Source organism: Triticum dicoccoides, chromosome 7A, assembly GCF_002162155.2.
Source record: "Triticum dicoccoides isolate Atlit2015 ecotype Zavitan chromosome 7A, WEW_v2.0, whole genome shotgun sequence".
Taxonomy (NCBI): Eukaryota; Viridiplantae; Streptophyta; class Magnoliopsida; order Poales; family Poaceae; genus Triticum; species Triticum dicoccoides.
In genome coordinates this window covers 521,699,498-521,713,591 of record NC_041392.1, presented here as the reverse complement: position 1 = coordinate 521,713,591, position 14,094 = coordinate 521,699,498, and the positions used below count along the sequence as shown (strand labels likewise).

Below are 14,094 nucleotides of genomic sequence, written 5' to 3'. Positions count from 1 at the left end.
GGGCTGTAGGGGGTGCGCCTTGGCCTAATGGGCCAAGGGCACCAGCCCCACATAGGCCCATGCGCCTAGGGTTTAAGGGGGAAAGAGTCCTAGGAGGGGAAGGCACCTCCTAGGTGCCTTGGGGGGAAGGGAAACCTCCCCTTGGCCGCCGGCCATAGGAGATTGGATCTCCTAGGCTGCGCACCACCCCCCCTTGGCCCTCCTATATATAGTGGGGGGAGAGGAGGGACTTCATACCTGAACGCCTTGGCCTTTGGTTGCCTCCTTCTCCCTCCCCAACACCTCCTCCACCTCCATAGTGCTTAGCGAAGCTCTGCCGGAGTACTGCAGCTCCATCAACACCACGCCGTCGTGCTGCTGCTGGTGCCATCTCCCTCAACCTCTCCTCCCTCCCTTGCTGGATCAAGAAGGAGGAGACGTGGTTGTTCCGTACGTGTGTTGAACGCGGAGGTGCCGTCCGTTCGGCGCTGGTCATCGGTGATTTGGATCACGTCGAGTACGACTACATCATCACCGTTCTTTTGAACGCTTCCACTCGCGATCTACAAAGGTATGTAGATGCATCTAATCACTCGTTGCTAGATGAACTCCTAGATGATCTTGGTGAAACGAGTAGGAAAATTTTTGTTTTCTGCAACGTTCCCCAACAGTCCGGCCATCCGGACACCCCCTAATCCAGGACTCCCTCACTAGCCCTCTCTGGTGTCTATATAAACCGGAGGGTTTTAGTCCGTAGAAACAACAATCATACCATATGCTAGCTTCTAGGGTTTAGCCTCCTTGATCTCGTGGTAGATCTACTCTTGCACTACCCATATCATCAATATTAATCAAGCAGGAGTAGGGTTTTACCTCCATCGAGAGGGCCCGAACCTGGGTAAAAACATCGTGTCCCTTGTCTCCTGTTACCATCCGTCTAGACGCACAGTTCGGGACCCCCTACCCGAGATCCGCCGGTTTTGACACCGACACTAATCATGCGAACTAGCATAGCAGATGAACAGATCACATCTAGGGCACATACTAGAAACATGAATTCTACCACGATCTCGAACAGGAAGGATAGAATCACATACGGTGCGGCGGGAGCAGCACCGCCGGCGTTGACATTGTCGCCCATGTCGTCGAGGATGAGGTTGACGAGGTCGGGAAAGAAGTTGTCGTTCGCGAAGTCGTCGCTGCCAGCAGTCGCGTGAGTGCGCTCCCCAAAAACCTGATCGCCCCTCTCCCGTACAGGATCACGAGAGGTGGGGTTCCGGAGGCCTGTTGTCCCTTCTCCCGGTGCACGCCGAAAGGAGGGATGGAAAAGACTTGCTTGGCGGCGCAATGATTTGAAACGGTGGTGAGAAACCATACGAAGCGGCGGCGGCTAGGGTAGACGTCTGCCTGACTATATAGTGCGGGTCGGGTAGGTCGTGGGAGTAAACCCCACGTCCGAGTCGTCACGATCCAAAAGAATCGGAAACGGTTCGGTAATTAACGCGTCCGCTAATTATTACTTAATGACTCATTAATTTTTCCCGAGCAGCAAAAATATAGACAACGTGCATAGCTCTGCCCTCGGCTCAATCCCGCAACCCGCGTCGACGCGACGAGCGAGGAGGAGAAGCGCGCGTGTAGGTCTCCTCTTCTCATGCTCATACAAGTGGTAGAAGAGCTCGCCTTATAAAGAAGTGCAACTCTCTCTCAACTTTCGGGGTGGGACTAAACTTTAGCCTCACTCACTCCACTCACATGTGTGCATGAATGGGCCAAGAGAATTTCAGAATTTTAGTTGGGCTTTGGTCCAAAGGCCTACTAGCAAAATTCCAACACATGATTAGTCATAAGTTGTTTTTTGGCGTTGATTTTTGTGTGGTTATGGACGGTATATGTGTTGGAAGGCTGGAGCAAAAAATATATGATTCATGCTTCACACTTTTGTTAAAATAAGGCGTCGCGTTAAGTTCAGTTTAAAAGTGTTTCTCCTTTTTATACATCATTTTGTCACATACTTTGTGGGTTTTGTCGATTCTAAAATGAAAATCAAGGATACTCTTACATTTATTTTCCATTATTATTTTTATCAAGTAACGCAGTTTCTTTCTTCTTCTTTACTAGTACTAGTAGGGTAGTATTCCTTCATCTCATAATGTAAGATGTTTTTCTGATATTAGTATAGTGTCAAAAAAAACATCTTACTACATTATCTGGGACGGAGGGAGTAGTTTTTAGTGGGGAAACGCATGCATGTATGTTTCTGTGTCCAAATATGTCGTTTCTCTCCTGATAATTGTCGACCGCGAAGCAAATCCAGATGCGCGCTCGTTTTAATAAGGGAACCCAGGGCATGCACACTGTCACGCAGCAAAAGCTGCGGCTTGAATGAGTTGCCATGTTCTTGAGATGAGTTGAGTGACACGCAAGGGAGAGAAAAAAAGCAGGCATCTTTCCGTGCCCAAGGACAATTACCATCGTCCCTTTTCTCCAAGAATCGGATGCGGATGCGGGGACACCTCACATGAAAGGTACATCTAATCCGTTGGAGCGGATGGCAAACGTTTGGTTTGGGGAACCGGCTCGTCTCCCGTGCTGAAGGCACGGTAGGGGAGCTACAGTAGCCTGCAGTGTCTTTGTGATTTTCCACTGCGCGCTACAGGAACTCATGAACAGTGTGGTGCTATAGGGTGCCCGCTACAGTACAGATTTACTACAGCAGATTCGCTACAGTGCATAGTGCTATAGGGCCCTGCAGTGCCTTCTGCGATTCCCACTGCGTGGCTACTGTAGCTCCCTGCCGTGCCTTCAGCACGGTAGACGAGCCCGTTCCTTGGTTTGGGGTCGCTTCCCCTGGTTATCTGAAGAAGAGCATCACATTCCGTCCTTTCAATGCCGTCAAAATCAAGCACGAGCCCTTCGTTTCTTTGGTGCTCCCGTCCCGTCCCGTCTGCATCTACCTACCGTGGTACCAGAAGAGGACCAGTAACGCGTGCGTGGAGCTCGACCGATCAGATTCCTTGTGATAGAACCAGTTCATTTGGATTCATGTCCTAAATTTGACATGGATGTTCCTACTTTGCTGAACTTGTTTCGGGCTTTGCGGCAATGTTTTGTTCCACGGAAGGCAAGGATTGCGAATTTGCGAGGCATGTGATGATTTTGTCAATCTTAAAATTAATCGCTTCGGTCACTCTAGAGTGCTTGTATGATTAGTGTATGCATACTTACATTCATAAAGATGAGTGTATGTACTCTTTCTATTTTTTTAGTCAGCATATAAGATTTGATCAAAATCAAACTTTATTAACTTTATTAAGTTTATACTAGAAAAAATATCAAGACTCACAATATGAAATCAATATTGTTAGGTGCATCATGAAATTATTTTTCATACTATGTAGCTTTAGTATTGTAGATGTTGATATATTTTTTACAAAGTTGATCAAATTTATAAAGTTTGATTCTGACCAAATATTATAGTATGTACATGTGTGCAAACGTCTACATTTACGCTGTGTTTTAAAGAAGAGGACCAGTCACAGCCTGCGCATGATCGCCTATTTAAGCTTCTCCTGTTCTCGCCCACCCCGCCCCATCCCATTCCCACTCTCTCCCGGCAGCGGCGGCAGCGGCACGTCGTCGTCCTCCTCCCCCTCGCCGTCCGCGCGTCCGTCCAACAGGTGAGAGCCACATAAGCTTCCAGCCTAGCTAGGTGCGCACTCGTTTCTTCTTCTGGCGCCTGTCCAGGTTCACTTCCGGACCACGGTGGTGCTCCGTCGCGCCCAAGTTCTCTTTTCCGGGGGGCTAGAGGTTGTGCAAAGCCTTTTCGATTTAGCCCTGCAGATTCCGCGAAATTGCTCCGCCGTTGTCGGTGCTGTTAAATCCGGCAACTCCTCGTCCGTCAAGCGGCTATTTAGCCCTGGGACACGGGCAGATGTTTCTTGTCGCCTCCTCTTCGTCGTCTTCCACGCCGTGCGACCGAGCGGGGAAGGAGCGGAAAAAACCTCGGCTTCGGCGAGCTCGCGTACGTGTTGCCGCCTCGTTTGCCTGTGCCGTCCGAGGTTGTAGCCTGCCTGCTCTGCTCCTCGGGAGATCTCTTTCTTTTCTCTGCCCGAAAAGACGCCGCTTGTTTGCTTATTTAACAGCCGCCACCGCCACCCCGTCGTCTTCTTCTGGGCGCACACCAGGTGCTTGTTCCTTTGTGTCAGCGGTGGTTCGATCCGCCTGCAGCGCTGCATTTCTCTGTGTTCAAACTTGTTGTTCCCCTTCGATTTTATCTGTAGCTCTATATAGTTTCTTCGATTTGTGTTTGAAACGTCTCCGGCATTTTCCGGTTTTATTAGTAGTTGGCTACAGGCGTCCGTGCTAAAGCTCTGCGGAGGTTTAAGATAATCGAATTGTTTTCTTAGCAGCTGCTGATTTTGAGGGGGTAATTTCCCTTCATTTCAAAAAGAAAAAGAAAAAGAAAAGAAAATCCCTCACTTTAGCAATACACGATTACATTCAAAGATTCTGAGGGATCCTTTGATTCAAAGGACTTTCAATTTGAGAGAATTAATCCTTAGGATTTTTTCCCTAGGTTGTTTGATTCATAGGATTGAATCCTACAGGAATTTTTTCAAAGGATTTCTTTGTACTACTTCCGACAGGATTCAACTTAAACCTATTTGAAGGAATCCTTTGTTTTATCTTTTTCCTATGATGCAATCAAATAACACACAATCCTGTAGGATTGAGAGGACGATGACATTCCAATCCTATGTTTTTCCTATTCCCGTGATTTTAGGATCCTACGAATCAAAGAGGCCCTGAATCCTTCTGTAAATGTGAATCTGGATTTCTTTGATTCCATCCTTTAGCACCATTGGATGCAAACTGCTCCACATAGACTTCCTGTTCCAGAATACTTTATATGTTAGGGGACAATCATAACATTAGTAAACCAACCACAACACAACAGCAAAACAAGCCTTGCACCTAATCCAGATCGCATTTAGTGCTCTGACATTGTCCTGCACTAGTTGCAGAGCTGGTTTCACCATATCCATATGCCCTATTGTCATGCTAACTTGTTGACTTCAGTTTAATTAAGTAGTAGAGGAGTGGAAGACAGCTGAGAACTGAAATGCGAGGGGGGGGGGGGTCTCTTTTTTTTATAAGAAGAACATAAAAAAATATTGATCTGTTGATCCAGAGGCTGGGAACCTTAAAGCGGAACAGGGTTCATGGAGGGTGGAGGCGCAAGAAATGTTTCTGCAGCGGCAGCACAGACAAAGGAAAGTGCGGATGATGGCTCCTGCAAGCCACTGCCTCCTTGCTGTGTCAAGGCGCAGGCTGCTGTGGCGGAATCTGAGGCCAAGTGCCACGCTACCGTGGTGTCTGGGTGGTTCACAGGAACCCGGTCACGCTCTGGTATGTATGTTCAGATTGGTACTGTGTTATTGCATTCCTAGGAACTATAAATGCAGAGGCATGCAAATTCTCTGCTGTTCTGATTTCGAAAACAAATTTGTTGTATGTTCAGGCAAACCAAGCAAAGCGCAGTACTTCAACAATCCAATGTGGCCTGGTATTTCCCTGATTCATGTTCCATCCATGTTATTTCACCATGTTTTTTCTCAAATATTCCTTTTGCAAATGCTGTCCCTTTTACTATGAAAGTCACAATTATTTCACAGATGTAAGTTTCTCTAAAATGCTCGTAAACATTCAGATCTGTTCTAACATTTTTCCCAGCAGAAACTGTAAGAGTGTTTGCTTCAAGGAACTGGATGGTAAATATACCATCGATCCTAGCTTTTAATACTTGTTTGGTTTACGGAATGGAATCTGTTGGTACAGCATCGCCTCACTGGTAGAAAATAACAATCGCTTCCCAACAAAATAATGCAATGATTCCATGAATGGACTAATCACTAATGCATCCTAGGTTGATATGGTAACTGAACGCCCCATATTCGTTTCACTTTTCTTCGCAATTTCTGTTTGTACTTCGGGTCACATTATCCAAGTAGATTTCGAGCGTGAAAGATCAACATTTGTGTCCCTGGAAGATTTTAGTACACTCCATCCCGTTCAGGCAAAAAAAGTAGATAACATATCTGAAGTTATGAAACGGCATTATAGATTTTACTGCTTGAAGTTCTTTGCACCATCTTACTTCTCTGGTTATGCCAGGTAACTTCTGTTTCTAGTGCGCGCATTGTCTACGAAAATTCCTTGATCTCTACCCGGCATAATACTGAAGTAACTTACTTGCTTGAGCTGGTCAGGGTTGTAACCAGAGTTGCTTCTTCTATACAGGGGAGGCTCATTCGTTGAAAGTAGAGAAGATTTTGTACCAGGGGAAATCGCCATACCAAGAAGTTTTAGTATTTGAGGTTATTCTTGATCTTCTAATTGTGTGCATGTATGTTGGTCTGAGTCTGCTGGACATAGTAATGTATAACGTGTTACATTGTGTATGCAGTCTTCAACCTATGGAAATGTCCTTGTGCTTGATGGAATTGTTCAGCTCACTGACAAGGATGAATGTGCATACCAGGAAATGGTTACTCACCTTGCACTGTGCTCAATTCCATCTCCTAAAAATGTATGTATTCTATTTTCAGCCATAAAATATGCAGTCAACTTATTGGATTTACCATTTAAGTTGAACTGGAGCATGCACTCCTCAAGTACTACAGCAGACAGATTCTTCTTTTTATGTGCAGTTACTGAATTATTTGGAGTGGTCACATAGATTCTTCTAAAAGTCGCTGAATTAGTCTTCATACTAAAAAAGATTCACTTTACTCTCATGCAGGTTTTGGTTGTCGGAGGTGGTGATGGTGGTGTACTACGAGAAATAGCCAAGCATGATTCAGTGGAGAGTATAGACATATGTGAGATTGATCAGCTAGTTATTGATGTAAGAACCATCTCTTGATTTTGCTTTGAAGTGTAATCATCTAAATAATCATATTCTGATGTATGCCTTCAAATCGATGCAGGTTTGTAAAGATTTTTTCCCACGTCTATATGTTGGATATAAAGACCCTCGTGTCAAACTTCATGTTGGTGATGGTATGTTAAAGAGTTATTCTATATAATGTTCAACAGATCATAGGGCATAATCCCTTTTTTATATAGCATCTCAAACTTGGCATCACGTCTGATGACTGCTGGTCTTGACTTTTGTAAATTTCACAGCAAACTTGCATTTGTTTTGCAGCTGTGGAGTTCTTGAGAAACTCTCCAGAAGGAAAATATGATGCCATTATTGTTGATTCATCAGATCCAATTGGTGAGTTCTTGCTATTACTACACCATACCTGCAGCCCTTTTAATTTTATTAAGGAGATCAAAATTTCATTCCTGTAGGGTTGACTTACATGATTCTTTTGTTTAGATACTTGAAATTTTCTTTCACGTCACATTTACAGGGCCAGCTCAGGAACTTGTGGAGAAGCCCTTTTTTCAGACAATTGCTAGGGCTTTAAAGCCTGGCGGTGTTCTTTCTAATCTAGCTGAAAGTATGTGGCTGCACACACATCTAATCCAGGATATGCTTTCTATCTGTCGAGAGGTATTCAAGGGTGGCGTGCACTATGCCTGGGCAAGTGTTCCAACATATCCTAGGTGCTCTACTTCTTTGCATCATCTGTTCTAGCCTTTTCTCCTTTATCTTCGATGTATCCATTTGTTGTTATATTTTATGCATGCTTATTTTATTGTTCAGTTTCTGCTGAAATCTTGAATACTTAGAAACTAGCGTATTTGGGAATACAAAGTCACACCCAATTTAGCACTACCTGTGAAGCATCCTGAAAGAAAAATAATATGAAAAACACAGTCCACAGTTGAGATGATATCATGCTCATATTTTCGTCAATTACAGAATGTAAGGTTTTTTCGTCTATATATCTGTTGCAACCAAGTTAATGTTGCTGCTGTTGGCACTGAAAGTAGTGTAGGCAAAACGTCCTAAACTTTGAGCTAATTTTCTTGAGGTTGAGCAGGAGCTGGAAAAAGATTGATCGTTTGAAATACTTATTATAAGTTACTAGTGTTCTTGTGCGAACTGAATGGAGAAATAGGTTGTCGGTTAGTCAATTAGCATACTGACCCTTCTAGTTCTAGGATACTCCTTAGTCCTTACCACTATCTCCATTTTAGCAGGTGGACTCTGCTCACTTCATGTTGTGGCACTCCGATGTCGGAGATGCATATGTTTTTTCCTTTTCCTAACATTTGGTGGTCCAGAGTATAAGTAATTTATCAGTTAGCTGTAGCTACTCATTGTTTATATGCGTACCCATTTCATGTATATATATATATATATATAAGCTAACCATCGAAATACTTAATTTTGTAGTGGTGTCATTGGATTTTTGCTATGTGCGAAGGAAGGTCCACCGGTGGACTTCTTAACTCCTGTGAATCCAATCGAGAAAATTGAAGGAGCTACTAAAGATGGACGAGAGATGAGATTTTACAATTCAGAGGTTTCGCCCTCTGCCTTTGACAGCCCCTCGGTTGTTCTTTTGCTTAATAATTTTACTTGTTAGACATCAACTCGTTTTTTTACTTGTTTAACAGATTCATAAGGCTGCTTTTATTCTGCCAACGTTTGTAAAGAGGGAGCTGGAGGCATATAACTCTTCCACTGAAAAGGTAAGTTATATAGTTATCTCTTCCCTTGTGCATTTTGATTTTTGATAGACTTTTGAGACCTTACAGTGTTTTGTATTTTTCATCCCTCGCAAACAGCATTGATGTCTAACAAGTAGACTTGACATGCAAATGAGTTCTTGTCGATCTACAGACTAGTGATTCACAGGGGAAAAAAACCCTGCAGACTAGTAAATTCAGATTGTTGCAATGGAATACTCATTGGTCCTCTTGCTATTTCAACCCATGACAGGAGAGACCGGAGAAGCCAACCGCAAAACCAGTGAAGATGAAGGTAATGCGGGACAGCGCTATTACCGCTTCCTAGACCGCGGGCGGACACCTGTGTGCTATCCATCTTCCCCGATGAGACCCGCCGCACCTGTATATCCACGTTCCACGCCTGTCCTTTGCTACCAAATTTTATTCAATAGTTACATGATTGTGTGGTGCTCTAGCATAGTTGCGTGACACAACTGAGGGTGTAATATCACTAAATGTGTATGGTGTGTTGCAGTTGATGAATAAAGGAGCAAGCAGAAGGGGATGTGTGATGTGTTTCCCTTATCTGTAACATGTATGATGTTTCATTGTTGCGCGAGTTCTCGTGGTGCAAGTACCAGGACCTGCTATGTTATGAGCTTCTAACGTGCTCCTCCGTTCACTATTATAAGATGTTCTGACTTCTTTTGTCTGAATCAAATGTATATAGACACATTGTAATGTGTCATTCCAGTTTGTATGATGTCCATATGAAAATATCCAAAACATCTTATAATAGTGAACGGAGCTAGTTTTGAACTATACATGCGAAAACTGAGCCCATGGAATAAACTTAAACAACTAAAAAAGTGTGACAAGCCATATTGTGGCAATGAACTGGACACATGCTGATTGACATTGCCTAAAGTTTGATGATGTGGTACTTAGTCCACAAACCAAACATGCCCTTACTTGTGTTATTGCACCAATAAGAAACGGCTACATCGCTCCATTTTCAACCATTGAATTGCCTCATCAGAATACATCGCCATTAAAAAGTACCTATGGCCACATGCTCCCTTGCATCAGAATAGTGGTTCTTGTTTTAGGTTGTGAAATACTCGTTGTAGTAAGTACTCCTTTGTCAAATTATAGTGCATTTAAAATTTCTTCAAAATCAAATTTATTGAACTTTGATCAAATTTATATAAAATTTATCAATGTTACATTACAAATCAACATCATTAGAATCATTGTGAGATATTTTCATACGTTATACATTTCATATTGTAAATATTCACGTTTTTGTAAACTCCGTCACAGTTTGACATTGAAAAAGATCTTAAGATTGACAGAGTTGCCTTAGGCATGTCGTATTCGACGGACATGCCATACCACTAAAATAATAGCGTTGAGGGGTACGAGGCAATCTCTCATGACTCGCGAACACATAAGACCTAGCCGCCTCCGGCTTCTCCAACCCCTCTCACCGCCACCAAAGGGAAAAGCCCGCGAAACGGCGACGACGGTGGGGAGATCGGAGGATCTGTCCACAACGGAGTTTGATGCGGCAGGGTTGGACGGTTGTGGAGGATCGGGGCAGGTGGCGGCGACAATTTTGGATAGATGTCGCTCGCCAGCAATGTTGCATGTGTCTACGACATTCGAAGGTCCCTATAGATGGGGTATTAGATGGCAGTGGGCTCGACCTCTAGCCCGGTTTTGGACTTTTGGCATTGTACAGTGTGGGCGTTTTCTTTTAGGTCGATTTAGTTAGTCTCTGTGTCTTGGTTGGGCCGGCAAGAGGACAGGCTCAACCTCTAGCCCGTTTTTGGCGTACAACGGTGTGGGCGTCTTTGGTCAGGGCGATGTGCCAGTGACGTTTGCCAGTTTGGAATAATGTCCTCCTTGTGTTATCCCCGTCCCACCATGCCGATGAAGGGTGTGTGGAGGCATGTCTCCGATAGATCTTCCTGGGCCCAGTCGGATTGACGAAAAAAGTTCCCCCTCCCCCCCCCCCTCCCGCTTTATATATAAAGCAACCATCACCGAACAAGTCGATACAAACACACACAACACACCAACACGCCCAAGACTGGATACAAGGACGCTGAAAACAGCAACACCACCCCAACAAACTCCAAGCAAACATCAGGTGAAACACTAAGTGCTACTATGAAGTCGTCGGGTCCCGCCATGAGCCATCGTGATGAGAAGTCGTGCATGACGAACAATAGGCTCTAAGACGGCACCTTCAGGAAGGGAACAACACCGTAGCGTCGCCACCGTCCAATCCAAGGATTAGAGTTTCCCTCGGAGCAGCACGACGACAAATGAGATACCGCAAAGACGCCTTCAAGAAGGTGACGATGCCAAAACGCCGCCGCCGGCCTAACAAGTCAGAGCGGGTTTTCACCCTGGCCAACACTCACCATCACCAAAATGGGTTACGGACAACCGCAACACCGCCATTGAACGACACACCCCGGCCATCATGCCGCCCACACGCCTATGGTGACCGGATAACGCCCGAGCCGCGTGCTCCGCCCACGAGCACCTCGGCTTCCACCAAATGGGCTGCTGCCCCAGCATCCGAGCCCAACCCTCATCCATGGACACACCGTATCGATGCGGCCGACCGGAAAAGGGGGTCTTTGCAGTATCCCCAAGGATCTCGATGTATTTTTCTTTTGTAAGGATGTGTTTGTAATTCCAAGACTTCTAAAAAAAAAGTGTCGAAAAACCTGAAATAAATCTAGAAAATATCTGCACTGTATAATTTGGTAAGAGGTACAATTATGCCGGTGGGATTTGTAGATTTACCATGATCTTGGTTATTATTGTCTTGTCGCGTGATGAAAGACGGAGGCAGGTCCGTGTAGCAGCGTGCATGGTTTCTCTTCGGGAGGAGAACATACTCTGTTCGCGTTGCTTCCTGCGACGGCCAGCTCCGCGGCCGCCCAGCCGATGTGGCGGGAAACCAAAAGCCGCACCTCCCGCCCTCTAAAAACAAAACAGAAATATTCCATAAAAATAATAAAAAAACATCCAGCGAGTGCAATCTCCCCACTGACATGCCGCACCCACCCACCGGACGCGTGGCCCGGCCCCACATCTCAGCCACCCTCTAGCCTAAACCAGCCGCGCCCGCTGTCCTCACTCCCCATCCGCGTCACGGTCTCACCTCGCTCACGGAGATTCGCGGAGGCGAAAAAACGCATTAAAATCTCGCCTCCGCCATTATTCCTCCCTCCCATATCTGCTCTCCCCGAAACTCTCCCCCAAACCCCAATCGCGCGAGCCCGCCCGCACGCACGCACGCCAGCCCAGCGCCTCCGCTCCGCAATCCCCCGCACCAAACCCTAACCCTAGGCCCGCCATGGCCGGCGACGGGACCGACGCCGCCTTCGAGGACGAGGTGGAGCCGACGGTCACCATCAGCGAGTACATGGAAGGCATCGAGGCCGAGGAGCTGGTAACCCAACACCCCACGCGCTCCCGCCCTTCGCCGCCGTTTTTTTAGCTCGATCTGGCGGTGCTCACCTTTTTCTCTGCCAAACCCTAGGAGGCGGATTTGGTGCTGGGCGGGGACGACGGCAACGAGTGCACCTACGACGCTGGCTACCTCAAGCGCCAGGCCGTCTTCTCCTGCCTCACCTGCGTGCCCGACGGCGTCGCCGGGGTCTGCACCGCCTGCTGCCTCGCCTGCCACGACGGCCACGAGGTGATCCCCTCCTGTCTTCTCGAACGCCATTTGCTTTAAATGGAGATTTCCTGTTCGCTTGAACTTTAGTTCTACTAGTACAAAGCCGGATCAGCGTTCACAGGGGGCCTGAGAAGTGAGCAGCTGACGAAATGGGGAGGATTAATATTGGGGGAAATGTGGATCTGGATTTCCTGCGAGTAACTTTGTGTTGTTGTTCCCGATCGATGATGTGTTGTGTATGAGGGGCAAATTTTTTTATGGTGAACCTGAATCGGCATTAATACATAAACGTTTTTAAGTAGTGTACTGAGCTGAGACATGCTGTTCTCTAGATTGTTCATGGTTTTCGGTGCTTTACTAGCAGTCATGTGTCCTAGGCTCCTAGCAGTGAAGTTTTTGCCAGAACCGAAGTGTTTATGCTGCGTATGAAGTGCATGCAAGGCTGCCAGTGCATTTGAGATTTATTTTGTTTAGTTCGACTGACGGAGCATACAATAGTTAGCATTAAAGTATCCTAGTCAGTCAACCTACGATCCCAGTTTACTAAGCACCTTCCTGGTATTTTACAATGACCATTGCAAAAATTGCCATGGTGCTTAGATAGTGACTTGTATGGGTTTATCCACTTCTCAGCTTTGAATGACACAATTTTAAAATACATCTCCAGGCTGAAATTGTGCACATATTTATTGCTGGTGTAGATAATTTATTCAGGAGGTTGATACATATAAAATTAGGGGTGAATCTTGTTTTTGGTAATATCTGTTAGATCGGACCAGGCAATGCCATGCTTTTCAGTACGCTGATATTTTTTAGCAGAAAATATGGTGTTGTGTTATTGGTTCATGAGATCACCTGTAATAATTTTGTTTTGATTTTTTCTCCCAATCAGTGTGTTTCTCATTTGCATACATAGAAGTTAGGAAATGTAGCATGATGACTTCCCAGTTACTATCTTCTGCAACCTCATCTGTAATTGTGCATACAACTAATGCCTGGAAAGTTTGTCCTGTTTTTTTTCTATAGGTTGTTGAACTTTGGACGAAGCGAAATTTTCGTTGTGACTGTGGCAACTCAAAGTTTGGAGGTCACCTCTGCAAACTTAGTCCTGAGAAAGATCCTGAAAATCCAGCAAATTCTTATAATCAGAACTTCAAGGGTTCCTACTGCACATGCAGTAGGCCCTATCCTGATCCAGAAGCCAAGGAGCAAGTTGAAATGATACAGTGCTGTATTTGTGAGGACTGGTTTCATGAGGATCATATTGGGCTTGACTCTATGGAGAAGGTTCTACTTTCCACACTTTTTTAAGGGGATCATATGTGCTAACTGCTTCCGGTGTTGATTCTTATGAAAGTTTGCATGATTTTGTATCACATATACCTTGAACTATTTTCGAGTGCTGCTGCTAGGTTTTGATTTTCAGAAACCAAGCATCCAATGTGCTATTTTCTTGGTCTGTCATTACTCATTACCTTCCTTACCAATGTGCTATTTTCTTGGTCTGTCATTACTCATTACCTTCCTTACTGGGTAAAAATAGTAAACAAATGAATTCGCATCTTCAGTGTTGTCTTGCCTCTCCACTTGCCTTTCCGCCCCTAGAAGTATGATTGCCCATAAAATGCTTATGTTACTTGCAACTGAGCATCTCTTCTTGATCAGTCCTGTAACTAAGCCTACATATTGATATAGCCCATAAAATGCTTATTTATAGGCAAAGTAGAAAACAAATGAATTTGTGTGTTCAGTGTTGTCTTGCTTCTTGACTTGCC

The 14,094-nt window shown here is 45.1% G+C and overlaps 2 protein-coding genes across 7 annotated transcripts in view; both read left to right on the top strand.

Moving 5' to 3' along the window:
* Positions 1–3,538: 3,538 nt before the first annotated feature.
* LOC119328176 (spermine synthase-like) lies at positions 3,539–9,298 on the top strand. 5 transcript variants are annotated; one of them, XM_037601196.1, is made up of 12 exons: positions 3,539–3,659; positions 5,174–5,391; positions 5,504–5,548; positions 6,283–6,359; positions 6,449–6,571; positions 6,785–6,889; positions 6,972–7,044; positions 7,193–7,264; positions 7,404–7,599; positions 8,336–8,465; positions 8,560–8,634; positions 8,885–9,298. In XM_037601196.1, the coding sequence occupies exons 2-12, from the start codon at positions 5,205–5,207 to the stop codon at positions 8,957–8,959; spliced, it is 1,158 nt and encodes a 385-aa protein (XP_037457093.1). In that variant the 5' UTR covers positions 3,539–3,659; positions 5,174–5,204; the 3' UTR covers positions 8,960–9,298. The 5 variants fall into 5 exon arrangements, with proteins under 5 accessions (XP_037457093.1, XP_037457097.1, XP_037457096.1 ...); XM_037601200.1 differs by lacking the exon at positions 8,885–9,298 and adding an exon at positions 8,731–8,802; XM_037601199.1 differs by lacking the exon at positions 3,539–3,659 and adding an exon at positions 3,781–4,003.
* A 2,512-nt stretch (positions 9,299–11,810) lies between these two features.
* Positions 11,811–14,094, top strand: part of LOC119328682 (putative E3 ubiquitin-protein ligase UBR7) — a 5,297-nt gene continuing 3,013 nt past the window's right edge. The window contains exons 1-3 of one of the 2 annotated variants that reach the window (XM_037601660.1): positions 11,811–12,088; positions 12,179–12,337; positions 13,346–13,606. In XM_037601660.1, the coding sequence (XP_037457557.1) occupies positions 11,993–12,088; positions 12,179–12,337; positions 13,346–13,606 (516 nt within the window). In that variant the 5' untranslated portion in view covers positions 11,811–11,992. The remainder of the gene's footprint in view (positions 12,089–12,178; positions 12,338–13,345; positions 13,607–14,094) is intronic. The other variant, XM_037601661.1, reaches the window with a different exon arrangement.

What these genes read in the sequence shown, in the direction of transcription:
- LOC119328176 (XM_037601196.1), top strand. Translation starts at nt 5,205, where the DNA reads ATGGAGGGTGGAGGCGCAAGAAATGTTTCTGCAGCGGCAGCACAGACA. An exon ending in AAGAAGTTTTAGTATTTGAG is followed by an intron (nt 6,360 to 6,448) that starts GTTATTCTTGAT and finishes TTGTGTATGCAG; the next exon opens with TCTTCAACCTATGGAAATGT. An exon ending in AGTGTTCCAACATATCCTAG is followed by an intron (nt 7,600 to 8,335) that starts GTGCTCTACTTC and finishes TTAATTTTGTAG; the next exon opens with TGGTGTCATTGGATTTTTGC.